General features: G+C 36.9%; 1 protein-coding gene across 4 annotated transcripts in view; it reads left to right on the forward strand.

Annotated features, from left to right (window-relative positions):
- Positions 1-16,068, forward strand: part of EPHA3 (EPH receptor A3) — a 389,454-nt gene that overhangs the window by 15,075 nt on the left and 358,311 nt on the right. For 3 of the 4 annotated variants that reach the window (XM_043892614.1, XM_043892612.1, XM_043892611.1), the window contains exon 2: positions 9,675-9,739. The exons of the other annotated variant lie outside the window; for it this stretch is intronic. In XM_043892614.1, coding sequence (XP_043748549.1) covers positions 9,675-9,739 — 65 coding nt within the window. The remainder of the gene's footprint in view (positions 1-9,674; positions 9,740-16,068) is intronic. 4 annotated transcript variants of the gene reach the window in all.

Here is a 16,068-nt window from a genome sequence, read left to right on the forward strand (position 1 = left end):
TAGTGTATTAATGATTCTTTAAAAATAGAACTCCAGAAATGTATACTATAGTTTTTCATCTGTCCTTACTGAAAACATTTGTTTGAAAAAACATACTTTAATGGCTGAGTCCTTTTAAAAGTGTTAATGCATTCTTGGTAGTAAGAAGGGAAGGTGGTGTAAATTCTCAACACAGAAAATTCTTCATGACATTGACAATGCCAGCGAGCAAAGGAGTAGACATTTGATTCTGTCTCTTCATTATAATAGAGGGTGGGGAGAGAAGAGAAAGCAAGCCTCCTGGGCATCTTAAATCCATAATTTAGCCAGGAATAGTGATAGTAAAGGTCAGTGGTGGGAATGAAACCAATCTAAGCCAGTTTTGCTGTTGTTCAGTCGCTGAGTCCTGTCTGACTCTGCGACCCCATGCCCTGCATCACAACAGGCTCACTGTCTCCTGGAGTTTACTCAGTATTATGTCCATTGAGTTGGTGATGCTATCTAACCATCTTATCCTCTGCCCCCTCTTCTCCTTTTGCCTTCAATCTTTCCCAGCATTAGGCTCTCTTCCAATGAGTCAGTTCTTCACATCAGGAGGCCAAAATATAGGAACTTCAGCTTCAACAGCAGTCCTTCTAAAGAATATTCAAAGTTGATCTCCTTTAGGATTGACTGGTTTGATCTCTTTGTTGTCCAGGGACTCTCAAGAGTCTTCTCCAGCACCACAGTTCAAAAGCATCAATTCTTTGGTGCTCAGCCTTCTTTATGGTCCCACTCTCACATCCATACACAACTACTGGAAAAATCACAGCCTTGACTATACAGACCTTTGCCAGCAAAGTGATGTCTCTGCTGTTTAATATGCCCTCCAGGTTTGTCAAAGCTTTCCTTCCAAGGAGCAATATTGTCCTTTAATTTTATGGCTATAGTCACCATCCACAGTGATTTTGGAGACCAAAAAAAAAAAAAAGGAAACTGTCACTGTTTCCACTTTTTCCCCTTCTGTTTGCCATGAAGTGATAAGACTAGATGCCATGATCTTAGTTTTTGAATACTGAGTTCTAAGCCAGCATTTTGACTCCTCTTTCACCCTCGTCAAGAGGCTCTTTAGTTCCTCTTTACTTTCTGCTATTACAGTATCATCAGCATATCTGAAATTGTTGATAATTCCCCCAGAAATCTTGATTTCAGCTGTGATTCATACAGTATGGCATTTCCCATGATGTGCTCTGCATATAAGTTAAATAAACAGGGTGACAATATACTGTCTTGTCCTACTCTTTTACTAGTTTTGAACTGGTCTGTTGTTCCATGTCCAGTTCTAACTGTTGCTTTTTGACCCACATATAAATTTGTCAGGAAACAGGTAGGGTGGTCTGCTATTCCCATCTCTTTAAGAATTTTCCACAGTTTGTTGTGATCCACACAGTTAGTGGCTTTAGCATAGTCAATGAAGCAGAAGTAGATATTTTCCAGGAATTCTCTTGCTTTTTCTGTGATCCAATGATTGCTGGCAATTTAATCTCTGGTTTTTCTGCCTTTTCTAAACCCACCTTGTATATCTGGAAGTTCTCAGTTCATGTACTGCCAAAGCCTTGCTTGAAGGATTTTTAACATAACCTTGATAGCTTATGAAATGAGTGCAATTGTACAGTAGTTTGAATATTCTTTGGCATTGCACTTCTTTGGGATTGGAATGAAAACTGACATTTATTGTCCTGTGGCCACTGCTGACTTTTCCAAATTTGCTGACATATTGGGTGCAGCACTTTCACAGCATCATCTTTTACCATTTGAAATTGCTCATCTGGCATTCTATCACCTCCATTAGCTGTGTTCATACTAATAAATTTAAGGCCCGCTTGACTTCACACTCCAGGATGCCTGGCTCTAGGTGAGCCAGTTTACACTATACCTTGTAACCTACACTTCGTTCTTAGTCGTTTACTTCATTCTTGTCATTCTTGCTCAGTTGCTGAGTCCTGTCCAACTCTGTGACCTCGTGGACTCTAGCACTCCATGCCAGACTCCTCTGTCCTCCAGTATCTCCCAGTGCAGTTCAGTCTCTCAGTCGTGTCCGACTCTTTGTGACCCCATGAATCACAGCACGCCAGGCCTCCCTGTCCATCACCACCTCCAGGAGTCCACCCAAACCCATGTCCATTGAGTCGGTGATGCCATCCAACCATCTCATCCTCTGTCTTCCGCTTCTCCTCCTGCCCTCAATCTTTCCCAGCATCAGGGTCTTTTCTTTTTTTTTTTTTCTTGTTTGGATATACTTTTATAGATACTTTTTATTTAGTAGTAATTACCTATGTTTAAAGTATAAAGAAATGAGTCAGCTCTTCGCATCAGGTGGCCGAAGTATTGGAGCTTCAGCTTCAACATCAGTCCTTCCAATGAACACCCAGGACTGATGTCCTTTAGGATGGACTGGTTGGATCTCCTTGCAGTCCAAGGGACTCTCAAGAGTCTTCTCCAACACCACAGTTCAAAAGCATCAGTTCTTCAGGTCTCAGTTTTCTTTATAGTCCAACTCTCACATCCATATATGACTACTGGAAAAACCATAGCCTTGACTAGATGGACCTTTGTTGACAAAGTAATGTCTGCTTTTCAATATGCTGTCTAGGTTGGTCATAACTTTCCTTCCAAGGAGTACGCATCTTTCAATTTCATGGCTGCATTCACCATCTGCAGTGATTTTGGAGCCCCCCAAAATAAAGCCAGCCACTGTTTCCACTGTTTCCCCGTCTATCTCCCATGAAGTGATGGGACCGGATGCCATGATCTTAGTTTTCTGAATGTTGAGCTTTAAGCCAACTTTTTCACTCTCCTCTTTCACTTTCATCAAGAGGCTCTTTAGTTCTTCACTTTCTGCCATAAGGGTGGTGTCATCTGCATATCTGAGGTTATGGATATTTCTCCCAGCAATCTTGATTCCAGCTTATGCTTCCTCCAGCCCAGCATTTCTCATGATGTACTCTGCATATAAGTTTAGTAAGCAGGGTGACAATATACAGTCTTGACGTACTCCTTTTCCTATTTGGAACCAGTCTGTTGTTCCATGTCCAGTTCTAACTGTTGCTTCCTGACCTGCATACAGGTTTCTCAAGAGCAGGTCAGGTGGTCTGGTATTCCCATCTCTTTCAGAATTATCCACAGTTTACTGTGATCCTCATAGTCAAAGACTTTGGCATAGTCAATAAAGTAGAAATAGATATTTCTCTGGCTCTCTTGCTTTTTCAATGATCCATCAGATGTTGGCAATTTGATCTCTGGTTCCTCTGCCTTTTCTAAAACCAGCTTGAACATCTGGAAGTCCATGGTTCACATATTGCTGAAGCCTGGCTTGGAGAATTTTGAGCATTACTTTATTGGCATGTGAGATGAGTGCAATTCTGTGGTAGTTTGAGCATTCTTTGGCATTGCCTTTCTTTGAAATTGGAATGAAAACTGACCTTTTCCAGTCCTGTGTCCACTGCTGAGTTTTCCAAATTTGCTGGCATATTGAGTGCAGCACTTTCACAGCATCATCTTTTAGGATTTGAAATAGCTCAACTGGAATTCCATCACCTCCACAAGCTTTGTTCATAGTGGTGCTTCCTAAGACCAACTTGACTTCACATTCCAGGGTGTCTGGCTCTAGGTGAGTGATCACACCATCATGATTTTCTGGGTGGTGAAGATCTTTTTTGTACAGTATTTCTGTGTATTCTTGCCACCTCTTCTTAATAGCTTCTGTTAGGTCCATACCATTTCTGTCCTTTTTTGAGCCCATGTTTGCACGAAATGTTCCCTTGATATCTCTAAATTTTTTGAAGAAATCTCTAGTCTTTCCCATTCTATTGTTTTCCTCTATTTCTTTACACTGATCATTGAGGAAGGCTATCTTATCTCTCCTTGCTATTCTTTGGAACTCTGCATTCAAATCCTTTTCTCCTTTGCTTTTGCTCCCTTCTTTTCACAGCTATTTGTAAGGCCTCTTCAGACAGCTATTTTGCTTTTTTGCGTTTCTTTTTCTTGGGGATGGTCTTGATTCTTGTTTCTTGTACAATGTCACGAAACTCTGTCCATAGTTCATCAGGCACTCTGTCTATCAGATCTAGTCCCTTAAATGTATTTCTCACTTCCACTGTATAGTCACAAGGGATTTGATTTAGGTCATACCTGAATGGTCTAGTGGTTTTCTACACTTTCTTCAATTTCACTCTGAACTTGTCAATAAGGAGTTCATGATCTGAGCCACAATCAGCTCCCAGCCTTGTTTTTGCTGACTGTATAGCGCTTCTCCATCTTTGGCTGCAAAGAATATAATCAATCTGATTTCAGTGTTGACCATCTGGTGATGTCCATATGTAGAGTCTAGTCTTCTCTTGTGTTGTTGAAAGAGGCTGTTTCCTATGAACAGTGCATTCTCTTGGCAGAAATCTATTAGCTTTTGCCCTGCTTCATTCTGTACTCCAAGGCTAAATTTCCCTTTACTCCAGGTGGTTCTTGACTTCCTACTTTTGCATTCCAGTCCCCTATAATGAAAAGGACATCTTTTTTGTGTGTTATTTCTAGAAGGTCTTGTAGGTCTTCATAGAAATGTTCAACTTCAGCTTCTTCAGCATTACTAGTTGGGGCATAGAATTGGATTACCGTGATATTGAATGGTTTGCCTTGGAAACAAACAGCGATCATTCTGTCATTTTTGAGACTGCATCCAAGTACTGCATTTTGGACTCTTTTGTTGACCATGATGGCTACTCCATTTCTTCTAAGGGATTCCTTCCCACAGTAGTAGACATTATGGTCATCTGAGTTAAAATCACCCATTCCAGTGCATCTTAGTTCGCTGATTCCTAGCATGTCGATGTTCACTCTTGTCATCTCCTGTTTGACCTTTTCCAATTTGCCTTGATTCATGGACCTAACATTCCAGGTTCCTATGCAATATTGCTCTTTACAGCATTGAACCTGTCCCAGAGTTTGTTCAAATTCATGTCCATTGAGTGGTGATGCTATCGAACGATCTCATCTTCTGCTGCATATTCCCTTCTTTCACCTCAGTCTTTCCCAGCATCAGGTTCTTTTCCAATTGTAGACTCTTCACATCAGGTGGCCAAAGTATTGGAGCTTCACCTTCAGCAGCAGTCCTTCCAATGAATATTCAGGGTTGATTTCCTTAAGGATTGACTGGTTTGATTTCCTTGCTGTCCTCAAGACTCTCAAGAGTCTTCTCCAGCACTGCAATTTGAAACCATCCATTCTTCAGTACTCAGCCTTCTTTTTATCCAACTCTCACATCTGTACATGACTGCTGGAAAAACCATAGCTTTGACCATAAGGACCTGTGTCAGGGAAGTGATGTCTGTTTTTTTTAATACCCTGTCTAGGTTTGTCATAGCTTTCCTTCCAAGGAGCAACTGTCTTTTAATTTCATGGCTACAGTCACTGTCCAGAGTGATTTTGGAGCCCAAGAAAATCAAATCTGTCTTGTTTCATTCTATACCTTCTATTTCCTAGCAGATAGCACACATTGTTTTGACCAGCCAATCTCTCTTTAATGCCCACCTCAAAGCCAGTTCAAGGGGACTGAGTAAGGATTCCCTTATTGTTTTCATGACTGTAAACCCCTTCACCTTTATACACTTTTTTCCCCCTACTTAAAAGCAGTGAGACTAGACAGTAAATAAAGCATGTGAAAGACATTGAGAACAATATCCAACCAGACTTCTCACAGTGTTTTTTTGCCAAAAGGTTTCTATTTATATCTCAACCTAATTGGGTTGGAACACTGCAAAACGTGTTCGATTTCAAACACTTTTAGAAGCTCATCTGTGCTACATAGCTCTTTGACTAGAAAGTATTTTGAAATTAAGGAACTGAGATATTTTCTATTACAAATCAAAACTATTTGGAAATCAAACTATTAGAATATGAAATCTGGTAAAAGATCATTTGTATCTTTGGCATATAAGCTGGCATGAGGCAGTCATTAAAGAATTAGTCTATCTATATATTCCCACCTACCCTTAAACATAATTACCGGACTCTTTTTTGTTAAAATTGATCATTGTAAATGCAAAATTTTCAGCAATTAAAATAAACTTTTCATATTATGCATTGTTACTAAAACTCAGACTACAATATATTTGTACATCACAATTCTATCTGCTCTGACGTTTAAACAGTACCCCTTAGACTCTGATTAGGTCTCCAACATTTTTGCAAGAGGAAAGCATTAGCAACTAATGTTCTTGCCTGTATGATTGTGATAATTAAGACATTGTATTGCAAGGTTAGAGTGATGTCTCTGGATCAGTGTATCCAGAGACATTACTCGCAGCAGGTTGACTTTCAAATTCCATTAACTTTCTCTTATCTCAATTGCGCTACACTGAGATTGCTATACAACTGATCACAGCAGACTGAAGGTTTATATCATGGCTAGTTTCAGTCTAACAGTCATTACTTTAACGTGGCTAGAATTCCTAGGTTGTGTTGTTCTTATTTATTTATAAACAAAAGACACTTTTTAAGCCCCAAATAAGTGCTTTTGAAAAGAATCTTAATGCCAGTTTTCTTCTCTATTAGGCTATATATTGACGGTTGATTTTCAATACAATTCAGAAGACAAAATGGAACTGTTGTTAGTTAATATTTTAAGTTTACAAGAACATTGAATCTGTATAGCATGTTAAGATTTCAGGTGGCTTTAAATAAATTTATATTATTTGACCATCATAGCAATATTGTGAGATAACCAGTGCAGACATTATTATGTTTAATAGATCAGAGGATCAGAATCATGAGTAATGCTGCTAATTTTGTGTTGCCTCATTCAAGTTAAATAGAGTGCACTAAAAATTCAATTTCTGAGTGAATGCAATAGATTTAATTAATCTCTCACACTTAATTTTAATTGACAATGCAATGCAATTCTTTTTGGTTTAGCTTTTCTCCTTTGAGTAGAAACCAAATGCTAATGTGATTAATCTAGTCTTTTTCCCCCTCATCATTATCATCAGAGAAAACTTAAGGGTATAGCTCTTTAGTGAACAACCTACCTTCCAATGAGTAATTTACTAAATTTACTAAATCACATTTTCCTTGCCTCAAACACTTTTTTCCTCTGGTTATTAATATTGAAATTTAATCATCCATTCATCTTAGCATGTGGAGTGACATATATTCATCATTTAGTACATATTCAATTATTACATACACACAAAACATTGAATCATTTAAATCCCTAAAGACATTACAAATCTGACCTAATAACTTATGAATACTGGCCCTGCAGATTCTACTATGCAAATCCCTGAGTGTAAATCACCTGATGGGAAGTCACCTGATGACTGACAGAACCAACAACTGCAGTAGGTGTGTCTTTATCAGAGTGAATGTTGGTAACATACTTTAAAGGTGAGGATGTATTCTCATCTTTTCAAAAATTCTTTAACATGATTTAATCTGAAATTCTGGATTTCCCAGGTGTCACTCGTGGTAAAGAATCTGCCTGACAATGCAGGGGACACAAGAGACATGGGTTTGAGCCCTGGGTAGGGAAGATCGCTTGGAGAAGGAAATGGCAAACCACTCCAGTATCCTTGCCTGGGAAATCCCATGCACAGAGGAGCCTGGCGGGCTACAGTCAATGGAGTTGAAGAGTTGGACGCAACTGAGTGACTGAGCTCAATCTGAAATATTATCTGTAACATTAACTGGCAAAAGTTTTTAAAGAATCATTTTTCAGAGATAACTTCAATACAATTAAGCATACTGTTAATTTCCAAACTGATATCTGAGGAAATAATTTCATTATGGAAATTATACTATGCAATTTATGCAACAACTTTCTCCTCCTTTTACCTAAATATAATTACTTCTCACTGGGATTAACTTATTGTGAAGGGAAAAAAGTTTAATCATTAAGGAATTCCAGTGTAATAAATTAAGTTTATAGGGTTTTTTTTGTGTGTTTCTTTCTTTCTTTCTTTCTTTTTTTGCTTGTTTGTTTTTACTCACAAAACTTAGAGAATCTGACTTTGAGAATTTTATCTTTTTTAACTTAATGATTAGAAACTTTTCTTATACTCATCTTGTATATTTTTCATCTAACCAAATATCTTTTAAAATCAGTGCTTGAAAATTCAGAATTCTAACATCAATCACATATAATTCTTTTTCTTAACATTTTATAAGTTTAGTGTTTCCTTTGTAAGACAATAAATGGGATGATTAAAGAAAGGGTGGTGCTTTTCATGCATCATGAAACACTTTATTGACAGCATGTGGACATGTACTTTGCCTATATTAACGTTATGTTTTGACTTGTGAATATATGGAACCCTTCAAAATAAGTCTCTCTTATTATATTTATTGATTCACCTTCTCTAGTTCATGTTAATAATACCTTCATATTTTATGTAAATTTCTTCTGCATCTTCCATTAATCAATCATGGGGTTATTTTCTAATTTAGAAAAAGTGAAAGTGAAGTCGCTTAGTCGTGTCCGACTCTTTGTGACCCCATAGACTGTGGAGCCTACCAGGCTCCACAGTCCATGGGATTTTCAAGGCAAGAATACTGGAGTGGGTTGCCATTCCCTTCTCCAAGGGAATTTAGAAAAAGGATGTGGTAAAACCATAGTTTCCACTATTTAACAGATTGACAATCAACACAATCCCTTTGTTATTAAAGTACCTTTTTATATTTTAATCCACTTCAAATTAATACTTTCTGGGCTTAAAATAAATCATTTGCCTTTCTCTTTTAAAATATTCAAAATGCAGCCACATTCTTGTTATATTTTATCATTTACCAGACTTAATAATTAGCAGAAAATTCTGAGCAAAGTTATTGGAGCCTTTGGGTAACAATACTTTCTTTAAATAAGTACAGATTTACACAGGTGTGATTATAATACACATTTTTACTTTGGTTTTTCCTCAAACTGGTAGCTAAGCATTTTATTCATTATGTATAAGTACACAATTTATACAGTGTTTAAAAAATACAGATTACAGAGTAATATATTTGGCCAGGGACAGTATGAAGATGCCATATCAAATATGTAAAAAATATGTTTTGCTATGGAATCATATTTAACTAATTTATAGTGAAATCATATGTCAATTTGTCAAATTTAATGGTCTTTGCAATTATTTTGATTTCTTGCTTGCATTAGTGTTTCCTACTTTGCATTTTTATAGTGTTCTCTTTAAACCTGAAATTATTCTGTCAGTATATTGAATATAATATATTTATAAACAAACATAAACAGTTTTAAAAAAAGTCAGAAACTTTTGGTCCCTTACCTTTCCCTATTATTTCTTTTCTTTGTAATACCCTTCTTATATTAATCATACACATATAATGATAGTGAGCAGAGTCATGTTTTTTAACATGTTGTTATTTCAGCAACACACACAACATCAATTTGACAGTTAAATAGAATTCATTCCTTTTTGGAGAAGGAAATGGCAACCCACTCCAGTACTCTTGCCTGGAAAATCACACGGACAGAGAAGCCTGGTGGGCTATAGTTGATGGGGTCGCAAAGCGTTGGACACAGCGACTTCACTTCATAAACTGATATGTATCACTGACCTAATAAATATATTTTGGGAATCAAAAAAAAAAAATAGAATTCATTCCTTTTAACCGTGTTTGTGTACCTGTGTTTTTTTGTTTTTTTTTTTCAGTCAATTTACTGGATTCAAAAACCATTCAAGGGGAGCTGGGCTGGATCTCCTATCCATCACATGGGGTGAGTTTGGTTAACTTTTGAAAGGAACACAATTCTGTGCCTTGCCTTTCTTAGAGATTAGGATTATTGGGGACAGGAACTCCTATAGTTCTGATGAGAAATTTTGTTTACCACTGTAGTCAATACATGGACTAACACAGCTTAATGTTTGTGTCCAATGGAACTATCGAGCATTTGGAAGTCTTTTTTTTTTCCCTCTTCTGAATTTATCCATAGCTTGAATGAACTAAAATAAGTGGTTTGACTATTACTGTCATGATGCAGATGATCTAAGCATGATACCTAACATCTTTTTGTGATGCAGTCAGAATCAGTGAGTTGAGAAGAGACTTCACAAATTTTAAGCGATGTGGAAAATGTGTATTTGGAGATGGTCGCCTCTAGAGTTGTAGCCTTAAAATCAACTGTGGAGACAATTCTGAGTAGAGTAGGATGTATTTGTCAAGACTATAAACCTTCATTCCTTTGCTTAAAATGTCTTCAATTTGTCTAGGTCAGTTTAAAATTAGGCATTTTATTTACAAAAATATATATATGCTTGCTAAGTCGTTCAGTCATGTCCAACTCCTTGCAACCCTTTGAACTATATAGCCCACCAGGCTCTTTTGTCCATGGGATTCTCCAGGAAAGAATACTGGAGTGGGTTGCCATGCCCTCCTCCAGAGGATCTTCCCAACCCAGGGATCGAACCATCTCTCATATCTCTTGCATAGACAGGTGGATTCTTTACCCTTGGGAAGCCAGGAAAAATATGGCTGCCTTTAAATTCTAAGTTTTGTATATACCTTTAACATTATGAAACCAGACACAGGTTACTAAAGTGTATGCCATTTCGGGACCCGAATGTTTATGATAATTCTTTGTGTGAGAAAGTTTTCCTTTTCTTTTTTTAATTGAAGGATAATTGCTTTACAGTACTTTGTGGTTTTCTGTCATACATTCTTTCTTTCAGAAGAAAAAGAGGCTCATACATTTGGAAAATTCTTCTTCCTAAAAAACTACAAAAAAAAGCCTAAACACATCTGTGTTGTTTCCAAGGATAGCTTGTAGAAAATGCAAAGTGCTATTTAGAAATAGTTGTTGTAGGAAAAAAGGTATATATTCCTATTTATTTTATTCCTATACCGTCCTCTTTTCAAAGAGGTTATAATTACTTTGACTTGGTGTTCAGTCTTTAGATTTCTGTGCCTAAACATACTAATTTTTACTAGCAGCTTCTTCCTCACCAACGGATGTTTTGCATCAGGAATACTTCATCTATCTGTCATCCTGTATCTGCTTCTTTTTCTGGTGCACCTTGACATTGACATAATGCCAAAACCTATCACATAATCAGGTCTTGGTTTGTGGCTCAGAAAGGGAGAGTATGAAGTAAGCCAGCATTTGGTTTTCCCATAGGTGCAAAAGGAATCAAATGGTTAAGATAAAGCACATCCTGGGTAGTCATAACAAATGAGTAGAAACTCAGGATTGAGCTGGAAAACTGATTTAAAACTCATTGTCCAACTCATACTCCACTATAATGTTGATTTTAGAAATTTGAGTTTTTCATTACTCCATAAGATAACATATCATAGAAGATATGATTGCTGTCTAAGAAGATATGAAAAGCAAAACCATACTAATTCTTTACATCTATAAATATAAATAGAATATATCTTTAAAAAATAAAAAATTAACAAACTAACTTAAATATCAAAGCAGCAGTTTACTTCTCTCTCTTTTTATTTCTGCTTTAAAGAAGGTATAAGGAAAACTTGTTTCTCCATATAGAATATTTGGGGAAATGAATTCATATACCTTGTTTATCTTAGATTTTATGATGAACAAAGTTAACACTTTTATTTCCAGATATATGGGGGGTGGGGAAGGGTGTTCTAGAACCCTGCCATGTAAAGTGTGCATGCACCAATCAGCAGTGTCAGCATGTGGGGGATTCTCAGAAATGCAGCCCCACCCCAGACCTTCTGAGTCAGAATCTGCCTCTCAACATGGCCTCAGGTGATTCACATTAAAGCACATTAAATTTAAGAAACACTCCTCAGGGTAAGGGTAACTTGCCTCTTGACTTTTCCCATCTCTTGCCCAATTTCCCACTTCCTTTCTCCTAGGAATCCCTTATGGTTTTCTCATGAACAGCTTTCAGTCTCTCCTTCAGCCTCAGAAAGCTGACCTCAGGCACTCCGGCCTCCTCTTCATGGCTTTTCTGGTTTATATAGCAGCTGTGACTTCCCTATTTCAGATGCATTAAATGGCCTTAAAATAGCTGGCCAACCTCTCCAAGCTTATCATTAAAACTAGCAGGGAGATAAAAAAACATCTCCCTGACAGATAGTGATGTTTATAATACCTTAAGTCCCCAAAGATTCAGTAAACGAGAAAAGGAAAAATCAAATATGTCAATTATTGTCCTGGGTTGATTTGTAACACATTTTTTCTTTTAATCTTCTCCCCTCCACATGTTATGTTAACCATAATGTACATGAGGAAATAAGTAGCACTAATTTAGAAAATGTGATGTTAATATTAATTTCTTTTTGAGATACTGATGATATTCTTGACTGGAAACTCTATGGTCAGTTGAAGTTTGGGATTTAACATCTTTGCTTGTATGATTGTTTGTGCCTGTAGATTCAATTTATTATTTTTATTGCCTACTCATTGCCATTTTCAATTTGACTAGGATATAAGAATTTTGTGTTTGTTTTAGTTTTAAAAGGAATAGATAGTTAAATCAGTAGTGCTATATATGCCTCAGGGTTTTCCATAAAAAATGAAGTGATAGCTGGAAATAAGTTTGAACTAGTTATTGTTTTAATTAATTAACCCTAATAAGTAGAAGGGCATCTGTTTTCAGGTTAACTAAAATATAAATATAAACTTTGGAGGAAAAAATTATAATGATGTCACAGCATACTTAATCACTTAAATATCCTACTCGCTTCTGTTTGTTTTTTTTTTCCTGAGAACATGCATGTTCTACTCTCTTAGAAAATTTCAGTACTGTGATACTGTGATATCAGTTATAGTCACCAGGTATTACATTAGATCCTCAGTCCTACCTCCACAGCTGACAGTGTGTATCATCTTACCAACCCCTTCCCATTTCCCCCACCCTCACCTCTTGGCAACCACTTTTCTATTCCTTTTTTCTGTGAGTATGACTTGACAAGTGGCTTAGAAAAGCTGATACTTTTGATTTAGGGAAATGGTTCTCAATTGATGAAGGGGTAGGTAAGCGGGGAGGCGATTTTGATTTTGCCCCGTGGGGATATTTGTCTGGAGATATGCTGGCTGTCACAACTGGGTAGGCAGGGAGCAATGGGCATCTAGTATGGAAACTAGGGGTCCTACTTAACATCTTACAAAGAACATGACAGCTTCCTACAACTCAGAATGACCTGGTGCAAAATGACAGCTTCCAGGTTGAGAAGCCCTTACTCAGGGAGTGGATAATGGTGATCCATCGGGAGGTGTGGTCACTGAAAAGACCTTAAGGGTAGTCAGCAACTTCTTTAAGTCCCAGGCATACTTCCATCAGAAGCTCTAAATGCCAAATCTTTTTAAATACAAGTTTTAAGAAATAGACCAATAGTTCTTTCCAAATTTGAAATGTCTTTCATGTAATGATTACATCACCCCAGCTATCTAAAATTATTATTTGGGGGAAAATTGTCAAGAGCGGCTCATTCCTTCATATATAGTGTTTTCTACTCCTATTCATTCTCTTCCCCAGAGATATATTCACACATAAAACCTGAGAATTGACCTATGTTATTTTCTTGGGAGGATTATTTCTCTCTCTATTTTTAAATAGTGCTTCATATCTTAAAGGAAACCTGGTAGAAAAGTATGGTATTGTGTTAATTGCTCAGTCATGTCTGACTCTTTGCGACCTCATGGATTGTTGCCTGTCCATGGAATTCTCCAGGCAAAAATACTGGAGTGGGTTGCTGTTCCCTTCTCCAGGAGATCTTCCTGACCCAGGGATCAAAACCAGGTCTCTTGCATTGCAAGTAGATTCTTTATCATCTGAGCTCTCAGTTTGGTACTATGTTATTAGGTATGGGAAAAAAGATCTATGAAGAAGTTTAGTGAAACTTTGGTGTTCTCTAATGAATTTCATGGAAATATTACTCAAACTTGTCCACTGAAATTATCTAGAAGGTCATGATAATTCATTATAATTCATTTTCAATAAAAAGTTTTCTTTGACATAGATATTTTCTGGTACTGTTTGTTCACTTTAGTAAAGCAAACAAGCAATTAACCTTCTCTGGCCCTATAAACTATGAATTACATCAATAACATTTGAATTTGGGGCTTAATTATTGAGAAGTGTTAGTAAAATTATTGAGAAGTGTTAGTAAATAAATCAGTAGTTTAAATGTTTTTTTGATTTAGAGAATAATCAACATATATCGAAGCCCATACATATTGTTGGATTGTAATATAGAAAAAATCCATAGTTTACACATGACTAGTACTTAAATTGATTGGTTGATTGAAATGTCTTAGTCTGTGTATGATTACAGAGAAGAGATTAGTAGGAAGTAGGCTACATAGTTTTCACTTAGGATATTATTGGTAAGATGGTTAAGCAGTACAAAGAAATCAAGAACTTTGACTCAATTAAATAAACTCAACTAAGGAAAAGAAAATGAAGAGAGATTTGAGGGAGGGGTGGGGTAAAATTAAAAGTCTCAAAATCAGCAATTGTAAATTAAAAAAAAAAAATTAAACCACCTCCATCTTTCAATTCTTTTAGGCATTTTTTTTTTTACTTTATTTTTTTTATTTTTTATTTTTTTTCTGTTTTTAAAACCTTTTCACTTTTTTTTTTATTATTATTTTTTTTTTCCAGTGGGTTTTGTCATACATTGATATGAATCAGCCATGGATTTACATGTATTCCCAATCCCGATCCCCCCTCCCACCTAGGCATTTTTTGATAAAGATTTTCCTATCGATTTATTGCTGACTTACCAGTGATAATGCACTTAAATAGAAAACAGTCTTCTGGCAAATAGAGACCCCATTGGTTGCTCACCCAGTATTTGTTCCCTGGTTTTTCTTTGCTGATGGAACACTGAAACGGTTCATGTTTTCACCCTCCTATGTGTTCCTTTAGAAAATGACCCCTCTGTTACTTTGCAGGGTGAGTATTGATTCATCTGAGAGCAAATCATGATAATTAAGTCATTTTTCCATTGTTGGTTTAGGCAAGAGTAATGTAAAGCCAGTGAGACTGGACCAGGACTGCAGTGACTTTTGGGAAAGTTTCCTTCCAATAAAAAGTTAGGAGGAGGTCTCTGTGGCAGTCTAGAGGGGTGGGATGAGTTGGGAGGTTGGAAGGAGGTTCAAGAAGGAGGGAACATATGTATACTTATGGCTAATTCTCCTATGGCCAAAACCAACACAATATTATAATTGTGGTCCTCCAATTAAAAATAAAAAAAAAACGTGGGGGGAGGCCAGGTGTTTTGGGCCTCTGAGTTTGCTCTGTGATGGCCCAGAGTCCAGTCTGGAGGACCTGCACTCCCTTAATGGCCAGAAAGGTAGAGCCAGAGAGCATTAGAGAGACCATCCAGGAACCCTGACACCTCAGAACCACTAAGTTATGTGGAGGCATATGTTTTCCTTATTGAATCCACTCTTTTTGTATTTCTCATACTTTCCAGGTAGATATCCTGATAGGATGTAATGCTTTATCTCCTGGTCAGACACCCTGATTTCTCAATCAAGGCTATGGCAATGCATAATTCTATCCTACAATGTTATCTGTATTTTCCCAGGTTGTCTTTTTTTGTGCTTTAAGATAATGTCAAAGATAACAGGAAGGATAGTAAAGTAGAATAAGCACATCATGTAGAATCAGCACATCTGCATTTGGATTCTGGCTGTATCTTTTATTGCTGTATGACCTAATGCAGGCCTATTAACCTTAATTAGTATTTAGCCTCACATTTAATTGAGGCATAACAGTAATTTCTAAGTCACAGCACTTTAGAGTAAATGATAGTTGGGCAAGTGAGATGTTCCTATATATCTAACTATATCTATCTATCTATCTATCTATATATATATACACACACACACAAATGTATGTAAAAGAGGTATACAGATATCATTTCTTAATCTTAGATAACTTTTATAATTTTTCCATTCTAATCCAAACCCGCTAAATTCATTAATTGTCACTGTTCAGTTTCTCAGTCATGTCCAACTCTTTGCAACCCCATGGACTGCAGCATGCCAGGCTTCCCTGTCCTTCACCATCTCCCGGAGTTCGCTCAGACTCATGTCCATTGAGTTGGTGATGCCATCCA

This window comes from Cervus elaphus, chromosome 31, assembly GCF_910594005.1.
Source record: "Cervus elaphus chromosome 31, mCerEla1.1, whole genome shotgun sequence".
Taxonomy (NCBI): Eukaryota; Metazoa; Chordata; class Mammalia; order Artiodactyla; family Cervidae; genus Cervus; species Cervus elaphus.